Source organism: Carlito syrichta, unplaced genomic scaffold (genome assembly GCF_000164805.1).
Source record: "Carlito syrichta isolate Samal-C Ts95f unplaced genomic scaffold, Tarsius_syrichta-2.0.1 Scaffold143332, whole genome shotgun sequence".
Lineage (NCBI taxonomy): Eukaryota > Metazoa > Chordata > Mammalia > Primates > Tarsiidae > Carlito > Carlito syrichta.
The window spans coordinates 129,518-139,860 of NW_007087428.1; the positions used below are offsets into that span (position 1 = coordinate 129,518).

At 56.6% G+C, this 10,343-nt stretch overlaps 1 protein-coding gene across 1 annotated transcript in view; it reads left to right on the top strand.

The window, feature by feature from the left end:
* DLK1 (delta like non-canonical Notch ligand 1) overlaps positions 1–4,658 on the top strand; it is a 7,826-nt gene extending 3,168 nt beyond the window's left edge. Inside the window, exons 5-6 of the mRNA XM_021708680.1 lie at positions 1,616–1,757; positions 3,671–4,658. Coding sequence (XP_021564355.1) covers positions 1,616–1,757; positions 3,671–4,418 — 890 coding nt within the window. The 3' untranslated portion in view covers positions 4,419–4,658. The remainder of the gene's footprint in view (positions 1–1,615; positions 1,758–3,670) is intronic.
* The last annotated feature ends 5,685 nt before the right edge of the window (positions 4,659–10,343 follow it).

The window sequence follows — 10,343 nt, forward strand, 5'->3', positions numbered from 1 at the left end:
CCCGCCAAGCAGCAGGCAGCAGCGGCTCTGAACTATTGGGGGATCAGGGTTAGGCTTTTAGCCCGGAGCCCATCTTCTTTGGTATCTAAACACAGGACGCCCCTGCTGGAGTTTTCCAGACAAAAGCCTCCCTCTGTGCAGGCCCTGGGCTTGTCCCAGAGAGGACACAGCCCTCCCTGTCCCCTCCTGCCTGTCTTCGAGGCTGTCTCGGTCACAGCTGCCATCGCGGCAGAGACCCCCAAGCAGCCTTCTCCTCGGAGCAGTCTAATCCACCCCTGCTCTGGGCTGGAGGCTCAGGACTGCCAGGCTCGGCGTGGCAGGGATGGGTTGGGGGTGATCACCAGCTCCTTAGCCGGAATTTAAGATTCCGAGTGACAGGCGAGCCAGGAGCAGGGAAGGAGGTGGCCACTGCAGAGGTGGTGTGCGTGCTGTCCCATAAAGATAAATCCTTTTTATGCTCCTGGCACCTAACAGGGTTCCCACAGAACGCATCACCTCGGTGCTCTGGAGGATTCTCCTGGTTGATCGATTGTAGCCTGCCCTCCACCAGGGCATGGGTCTCTTTGAGGGAGGGAAAAAAACGACCCAGGACCCTCACCCCACCCCGCCCCCAGCCTGCCTTAACTCGGGGCGCCTCTGGCCCGTCTGGCTTTCTCTCTGACAGGTGCAGAAGCACCAGTGACAGAAAATCCAAGCTGAAAGGTCCCTTAGACATAGACCGGGGAGCCCCTCCTGAGGGAGAAACTGAGGCCCAGGGTGGGGAGGAGCTGACCTCAGCAGGTTGGACACAAGGCAGGGCAGGGGGCTCTTTCTGGCCCTGCTGGGGATCTGGGGTCTCCATCGTCAGAGAGTCCCTGATCCAGCCCCTTGTGTCCAACCGAGCTCGAATAATGCAGCGTGCATGGCGGGAGGTGTTGAAAAGCAGTGGAAATGTACCAGTGTTCATGGAAATCTACGCTGACAGGAAAGCGCTCAATAGTTCTGATTTTGCTGCCTTCAAAAGATGCAGCCTTTTAATCAGGGACCCCTGAGAGCAGAAGGGGAGACCACGGGGAGGGAGAGGTAGTGATGGGGCCAAATCAGGTTTCTTGCTTCTCGACGGGAGTCTTTACGCCTCTGTCTTCCCCTCCACCCCCTACCCTTCTTGGATGGAAAAGTACGAGGAACAGGTGGTTTTTCTGAGGGGTGGGCAGTCCTTGTCCCCCAGGTGGCCGGGACCCCCGACACGAGTTACTGGACACGGGCTCTTGTCTGGAGGAGACAGGCCTTTGGGAACCTCAGCTGGGTGCACTGTCATGGGGGGGGAGCTCCCGTCTGCAGTGAAGGTCTTTGCCGCATTGCTGGACATACGGGGTGACCTGGTGCTGGGCAAAGCTTACAGCTGTCCTGGCTTCAATATCAGTGGCGGTGACATTCTGACCCGTGGCCTTACACGAGGCTTTCTGAGCCTCAGTGTACTCGCTTCAGGGTTTTTTTTTTTTTTGTGGGGAGAGGTCACTCTTACTCTGGTCCCCACTTGGTGGCCACACCAGGGCTATTTGGCAACTCATGTGGGGTCCTGTCACCCTTGTATCCCAAGGAGAAGCTAAGGTCTGGTCTTCCCTGCTGTCCCCAGATGTTCGGGCTTGCACCTCGACCCCCTGCGCCAACAACGGGACCTGCGTGAACCTTGACGACGGCCACTACGAGTGCTCCTGCGCCCCTGGATACTCGGGCAAGGACTGTCACAAGAAGGATGGGCCCTGTGTGATCAATGGGTAAATATGCCTTTCCAACTGCGTGCGATCTCAGAAATGCCGCTTTTGATTTGACTTCCCGTCCCTAAAGACCCTTTCAGCTTAACCCTGTTAGACCTGTCGCCTGACCAAGGACAAAGTAAGTGCTCCTCTCCGAGCCCTGCGGAGGGTCGCCCCGGATGAGGGTCATGTGTCATTCCCGTGATGTTTTTTCAAATGATGGCAAAGGACATGTTCCGAGTTGTGTCGCATGTGGATGACGGTCCCCTGACGCTTCAAGCGGCATGATTTTCTAAAGGCAACGTCAGGGATCAGAGTCCAGCAGGACCCAGGCTGTTGGTGGAAGCCCCTCACTGTGCTGCAGGGGGTGGATTTGGTGAACTGCCGTTGGATTTTCTGGGATGTCCAGAGTGGAAACTAGTTAGGCCGAGGCGGTGGACAGACAGGGCTTTGGCCGGTCCAGGAGCAGGTGGGCCTGCTCTCCGCTGTCCTCAGTGGGGAGGGGGCTCTGCGACTTCCAGGCAGTGGCCTCAGCAGACAGAATGTCTCTGTCCTCTGGCACACCGCCCTGAGCAGTGCTTCCTGAGCTCAGCCTTTGTCTTCTGGGCTGCACTGAGCCGCACGGCTGCCCCCTCGGGTGGGGCCAAGTCTGAGATCTTGACAGAGCCAGAATGCAAATGAACCCAGGAATCCAAACTTGAACCCAGCCCTGGGCCGATAGATGAGGGGCTGGGGGCTGGCACCCCTTTCCTCTGAGGAAACAGGAGCTCGCATGCGAAATCAGCTTATCCTGACCCGACATCCCAGGGTAGCACAGAGAACCCTGGAGTCTGTGGACTCCGTAAACAGACACGAATGCGGCTTCTAAGAATCCGTGTTCAGACGCGAGGCGGGAGGGGTGCAGGGGACAACAGGATTCCATTTCTGCTTATTAGCAAGCGGGAGGAAAGCAGAGCAAGACCTTTAAAATATTTTGCCTTTCTCTCAAACAGACTTAAGCCCGTCTGTCAAAATAGAGCCTGGGGTCCTTGAAATTCCTCCGGAGTGGGGCTCCCCTACGCAGCCTCCGTGGCCCATGGCGGCAGTGCTGATTTCTCGTGTTTCGGCCCCCTTCTTCCCCGGAGTTTTGTCATTTTTCAGATGACAAAGGGCTTGCTCGTTTAAAAGCACTTACATTAAATGCTCCTCGTGCGTGCTCCGTGTGGAGCAAACAGCTTCGGTTTGCAAGCTGCACTTGCGTGAATGGCTCCGATGGCACAGTCGGGCACAGACACCGCTCACGCCGGCACCCGCAGACCCCGTATTTCTTCACTCTGACAGTCCCCAGGGGCTTCCCCGCACAATAGCCGCAGGCCTGCTCCGCCAGCAGTGAAAGTCATGGTGCAGAGTGGGGGTGGTCATCGACAGGAAGAGTGACAGCAGGTTCTAGAAGGGTGAGGGGTGGCCCTCACAAGGTTCTGTCCCAGAAGCCCTGGGACGGAGCTGAGGGAAGGAGCTTGCTGCCACTAACCTGTCCACTCCCAGCCTCAGTTTCCCCATCTGTCTAGTGACAAACCCTCCGTCCTCCGGTCAGACCGATGAAATAAGAGACGGGTGAGGACGTGGCTGTCCTGGGGTGGGAAGGCAGGTGTTTTCCAGGTTGGCATTGTGACGGGATGAGGTGGGCACTGCCCCCTCTGGACCACTGGTGAGCCTCTCACAGACAAGGGTCAAGGTCCTGGCACTTCCCCGTGCCTCCCCAGCCGGCGTCCCCGTCTCTGTCACCTAATGTGTTCTGGCCACTTGCCCTTTGGTCAGGCCCGGGACCTTCTAAAGAGGTTTGGAGGCGTGTTGGGAGGAGCCAGACCTCTGCCCCTCCCCGCCCCTTGCGGCCTTGTCCCAGCCCAGCCCCCGAGGGCCCTTTACCGTGTCCCCCCTCCCCCGTTGTGTTACAGCTCCCCCTGCCAGCACGGAGGCACCTGCGTGGACGATGAGGGCCGGGCCTCCCACGCCTCCTGCCTGTGCCCCCCCGGCTTCTCCGGCAACTTCTGCGAGATCGTGGCCAACAGCTGCACCCCCAACCCGTGCGAGAACGAGGGCGTCTGCACCGACATTGGGGGCGACTTCCGCTGCCGCTGCCCGGCCGGCTTCATCGACAAGACCTGCAGCCGCCCGGTGACCAACTGCGCCAGCAGCCCGTGCCAGAACGGGGGCACCTGCCTGCAGCACTCCCAGGTGAGCTACGAGTGTCTGTGCAAGCCCGAGTTCGCAGGCCCCACCTGCGCCAAGAAGCGCGCGCTGAGCCCCCAGCAGGTCACCCGGCTGCCCAGCGGCTACGGGCTGACCTACCGCCTGACCCCCGGGGTGCACGAGCTGCCGGTGCCGCAGCCCGAGCACCGCATCCTCAAGGTGTCCATGAAAGAGCTCAACAAGAGTACCCCTCTCCTCACCGAGGGCCAGGCCATCTGCTTCACCATCCTGGGCGTGCTCACCAGCCTGGTGGTGCTGGGCACCGTGGGCATTGTCTTCCTCAACAAGTGCGAGGCCTGGGTGTCCAACCTGCGCTACAATCACATGCTGCACAAGAAGAAGAATCTTCTGCTTCAGTACAACAGCGGCGAAGACCTGGCGGTCAACATCATCTTCCCCGAGAAGATCGACATGACCACCTTCAGCAAGGAGGCGGGCGACGAGGAGATCTGAGCGGCGCTGGCACGGGCCCCCCCTATAGTCTCGGGGTTCCGCAAGCTCACTCTATGCGGTCTGTCCTAATCCTTGTGGTGGAGTTTGCTAGCTTTCGTGTCGAATCTGGTGAACGCTACGCTTACCTATATTGTCTTTGTGTGGCTGTGTGACCAGCGCAATGCTCAAAGAATCCTTTTTCTCTCTCTTAATGCATGACAAGAAAATAAGAATAATAATAAGAGTTTCATCTTTAAACAAGTAAAACAAATAAGTATGTTATTCTAAGCTCTAAACTTAACGAAATATCAAAAAAGACCAAAAAAAAACAAGGTAACAGAACCAGGGCTCGGTGCCGACATCCCTCCCGAGGGATCTCGGCCACGGGGTCCTCGTGAAACCGTTACGAGTGCTGTGCTTTGACCAACCACTGTGACAAGGGCTAAAATCTCTTTCGTTCGTTAGTTCTCACACGCCACATCCTGCTTGCACTCACATGGAGCTCAACACCGCGCCCCTTAGATCCTTCCGATTGATTGGAGATTTTGCAGAGTGCAGTGGCTGTGTGCCAGGCAGAGAGAGCGTGCCCCGGGTTGGCTGTGGTGGGTGGTCGGGACACCGTCCCGGCCCTGCCACGTGCTCGCTGTGTAATCCTTGGCGAGTCCCTGTCCCAATCCTGGGCCCACCTTCCCGCCCCTCTTGAGGGAGGGGTCTGGACACCAACCATCAAGGTCCTCTCTGACTTTCAAACTCCAAATTAGGAACGAGGGGGTATGAGCCAAAACTCTTCCTGACCCTAAAAATTAGGATCTGATGGAGACTAGGTCTCATCCCGGGATCCGAAAGGTTTTGGCCTATCCTGGATGTACACTTGACGTGGAAATTGATCCTAAACAGCATTTCTCAGAGCGGTGGCGCCTCCTGGCCCACCTCCCGTTTGGGAAAAAAATTGGCCCCTTTGGGCGTCACCCGAAGCTGCCAGCCAGGCAGCCAGCCCCCCCTACCTCACACAGAACACCCACCCTGTCCCCGGCCCCCACCCTGTAGATTAGACATGTCCCTTGAGATGTAAGTGCACCTTGAACCGCAAGTGCCCCTGGCAAAGTCTGAGCAGCAACATGGCCCTCACCAAGGTTTTCACAGGGTTTCCTGGAAATTGTCACTTGTGGGGCATTTATTCGTTCTATGGCAAATGCACAAGACCTGGTCTACACAGCCATGGATTCGCATCTGTGTTGCTGAGTTAATAATCCTCAGATCCCAAAAGACCTAGCCAGTTACTGAATTATGAATTTGACTTTTTTTTTTTTTTTTAAAAGAGAGCATCTATTTTTTTTGCAAAAAAAAAAATAGAAAGAAATGGGTCAGAGCTCTGTGTAGCTTCCCAGCCCTGGGGCTTGGGCAGCTAAACAGCCCCTGGTACCAGAGAGGAATATTTTGCTTTTTAAATTATTTTATAGTAATCTATACTGAGCTTTATGGAGTACTACCTGCCGTGCTCGCCTTGCTACATGTGTTTCTTTCCAAGTCATCACTTTCACCATCTACCGTCGTATACAGTCATTCGTATCGGTCACCCACACACACAGCTTCACGGCCATTGTCATCTGCGTCACCGTCATGACACAGTATCAACCATCCTTCCACCACCACCAAGTCCCCTCATCCTGACTCAAAGCCCGGCTGGCATCTACCCACCACTCCCACCCTCCAGCCCTGTCCCAAACCCTTGGTCCCTTCACTTCTGGGCTTTTATGGCCCTGACCCAAGCCCCTCCAGGCTCCCCCACGTCCGCCCTGACCCTCTGAGCCCCTTGGACCCTCCCCTGTGCCACCAAGCCCCTCCCCACCAGCAGCCCTCACCCCCGCATCACCCATCCCCGGCCCCTCCCGACCTCGCCCCTAGCCCTAGCCCCAGGTTACCCTGGGCCCTTCTCCGTCCAAATCCCCAGGGTCTGTCCTCACCCCGACAGACTGTCCCCTCCACCACCGCCCTCCCTGTTCCACCAGCTCCTGCTCTCACCTCCCGGACTCCCCCTCTCCTTCCCTCCCCCACAAGCCCCGGGCTCCCGCACCCCAGTCTCTGATAACCCTTTCCTCCAGGCCCACTTCCGCCCCCCCAAGTCATCCAAGTCACCGTCTCATCTCATTTGGAGTTTGTTTCAAGAAAAAGACAAAAAAAAAAGAATTGTTGGCATGTGTCAGGCGGGCGTCTGGTACCCCGTCTGGCCCCTCTCAGCATGACACCTGGACTGAGTCAGCTGACGATTCTGTTCCTCAGTTTCCCCAACTGCGAAATTCTGAGATTGGCTTAGTGACCAAATTCTCTACTCCGTGTTCTCCGATCTCGATGCCATGGAGAGCGGCCTCGTCCCCGGGCGACCAGGAAAAGGAGCCCGGCTGTCTCTCTATTCTTGACCAACTCATTGATTCATCGGTTCACCCTCCATCATTCATTCGATCAGGAAGCATTTCCAGACGCCTGCTGAGTGCAAGGCGGTGTGCAGGGAGGCCGCGGGCAGGCAGGACGAGGGGGACAGCCTACAGGGCAGTGCCCGCACGGGGTCCCCAGGGAGCCTGGCAGGTAGAGAACGTGGGAGAGGAGAGGCCCGGGCAGATGCCTCCCCGAGAATGCCACCATCTCAACTTCCCACGTGACAAATTCTCTATCGCCAGTACACGATGAGGCCGCCCCAGCCAAATTTGACAGCGTCCACACCCCCACGCACCCCGGTGTCCCGGGAGCAGTGTCGCAGCCTCGTACGGTCTTCACGCCACGCAGAAGTGGTCCATCCCATGTCGTATGGCAACCAGGTTCTGCTGAGAGTGTCAGGATTCTTGACTGCCCATCCACACCCATCGGTGTGTTTGGTGTGGTGTGTAGTTTACGCAACAAACGGAGAAGCTCAAAGATAGCGGTGTAGACATGATCACCAATTCGGTTCCAAATTGAGAGAGGAGGAGGAGGAGGTGATGATTCTGTAACTAAAACATCAAATACATGTCCATAGCGCTCTTTTTAGCTTTTCCCGTTTACTACTGATCCAGACATGCAAAAAATAAACAACAACAAGGGCTAGTTGTATGTCTGTTTCTTTGACTGCGTGTGCGCTGGGTTCCACGTGTCTCTCGCGGTAAGGGTTTGGGCCCTGGGCAGGAGAGGTCAGGGGTTCCTCTTTGGAAGACCCAGCTTGGACCCAAGTACGGCCTTTCCCACGCGGCGGGGAAGCCCACCCTGGCTGGTGCAGCAAGCCCCCTTCTGGGCCACTGTCTGGGTGCTGGGGACCTGGGAGCTTCTTGCCCAAAGGGTCCTGAGACCACCTCCAAGGCTTCAAGGATCTCATCCTTGCCTGTGTCCCGAGGGAGCTGTATGCGGGTGTCCTGAATAGAGCATGGTTGTGAGGGTGCCGGGGCGGAGGTTGGAGGGTGAGTGTCGCTTGACACTTGAGTCACCGCAAGCGAGGACCAGCTCTCCCCCTGCACTAAGTTCCAGCCTAGATCTCTGGGGAGTCTTGAGGACCCTGCGCTGGCATGAGGTCTTCCAGGGATTAGTGAAGGGGCAGTTGCCCAGGGGCGGGGCCAGAACACAGTCTGTTTGCTCCTTAGTGAGGGGGTCTTGCAGGCTTTCAAACCTTTCCCCAGCAGTAGATGGGCCCCTTCTGTGTTCCACCGGGTCCATGCCTTCCAGCCCAGGTCCGGGCCACACGTGTGTGCACTCAACTCAGGAATCCCCCTTTGTGTTCCCACAGAAAGCCCGACCCACTGTCTGGCAGAACAAAGGAGCCCGAGTCTTAGCCTTTGCCCTGCTGGCCCTGGAGGCAACCCTCGGTCTGGTCCCTTCTCCACTTCCCCTGGTGCCTGTCCCTTCTCTCTCGGACTCTACCTGGCCAGGTTGCTGCCATCACTGGTGTGGCTGTCCAGGCCTGGGACCTGGGTGTCACTGAGACTCCCCTTCCTCCCTCATCCCCAGCAGTGGTCACTTTTCTGTCCCCCCCCTGGTTTCCTTCCAATCTCAGCCCCTGCTGCTAGGACACAGGTCTGCCCACTCCCGTGAGACCTTTCTGGTCTCTCTGCCCTGAACCCTCCACTCTCATCAGCCCAATGCAGCGGAGCACACAAGAGGAACCAGAGAGGGGTTAAAACCTCAGAGATGGACACAGTCTTAAAAGCCTCTGAGAAACTTAACCAGATGTGGTGGCTCACGCCTGTAATCCCAGCACTTTGGGAGGCCAAGATGGGAGGATTGCTTGAGCCCAAGAGTTTGAGATCAGCCTGGGCAACATAGTGAGATTCTGTCTCTACAAAAAAAAAAAAAATCCAGGCATGGTGGTGTGCACTTGTAGTCCCAGCTACTTGGGAGACTGAGGTGGAAGGATATCCTGAGCCCATTAGGTTGAGGTTATGGTGAGCTGTGATTGTGCCACTGTCCTCCAACCTGGGTGACAGAGCGAGACCCTGACTCAAAAAATAAAAGCAAAAGAAAAGATTGTGACCATGCGAAAGGTTCCTGAGTTAATCAACAGACACTTTAATGAAAAGGGATTTTCTAGGAAAATGTTAATCCTCCAGTTTCCCCAATGCAGCCAGCAGGAATCCAACGACCTGAGAGAAAACGCCACAGTGGGATGAGGTCAACCTAACTTGGGGAGTGCCTGGGCGGAGAAAAATGTTCCCTCACCAAGAAAGGAAGATGGTAAAAAGCTGCTGTGTCCAATTTCAGAGCCACGAGGGTCCCCGTGCTAAAACCTGACAACAGCCACAGGCCCTGAAAAGGAAAGTCCCTGTCCTTACTCCGAGCAGAGAAACAAGAATCCTCGATAAAATAAAACACATCAAAACAGCCAGACTTTTTTAAAAAATCCATGATCAGCCGGGCTCGGAGGCTCAGCCTGTCATCCCAGCACATTGGGAGGCCGAGGTGAGTGGATTTGCCTGAGCCCGTGGGTTCGAGACCTGCCCGGGCAACTTGGCAAGACCTCATCTCTACAATAAATAAAAAATTAGCTGGGTGTGGTAGCACACCTGTAGTTCTGGCTCCTTGAAAGGCTGGGGTGGAAGGATCGCCAGAGCCCAGCAGGCCGACGCTGGGGTGGCCGTGAGTGTGCTACTGCACTCCAGCCTAGGCGACAGAGTGAGACTCCAACTCAAAAAAAAAAAAAATTCGTGATCAGCTAGAGCATGCTCTAGGAAAGCAGGTTGAATTTAACGTTCAAAAGAATGGGAGCAGGCGGTGAATACAGGTGTGCCCCCAAAGGAGGAGATGGCGACGGATCCCCTGCAATCACTGCTGGACAGTCAGACTGGGACCTGGGAGGAGAAACCTCCTGATGATACACTCAGTGGTTTCCATGGGCCCGGGCATGGGGGAGACCCTGGGAGGTGGAGGACAGGCATGGGCAGGAGGAGGGACTATGGAGAGGGACCTTTGCACAGGCCCAGGGCTCGGTGAGCAGCGGAGGAAAATCCCCAGTGGACCCCAAGTAGAGGGAGAGACACTGAGTAGCACCTGGAGTGGATGGATAAAAAGTTCCTGAAGCCGGGCTCGGTGGCACAGCCTGTAATCCTGCGCCTTTGGGAGGCTGAGGTGAGTGAATTGCCTGAGCCTGCGGGTTCGAGACCCGCCTGGGCCGCGAGACCTCATCTCTACAATAAATCAAAAAATCAGCCGGGCGTGGTAGCGCACGCCTGTAATTCCGGCTATTTGGAAGGCTGAGGCGGAAGGATCACCGGAGCCCAGCAGGTCGAGGCTGCGGTGGCCGGGAGCGGCCACGGCACTCCAGTCTGGGCGACAGAGTGAGACTCCAACTCAAAAAAAAAAAAAAGTTCCTGAAGATGGGAAGGGGGTGAGGGGAGAGATAATGGGGCAGCCAGGCAGGGGATAAAGAGGAGGGAGGGTTCTGTTGGCTGCACTTGTGGTCAGGACCCAGTCCAGACCATGACATAGGGA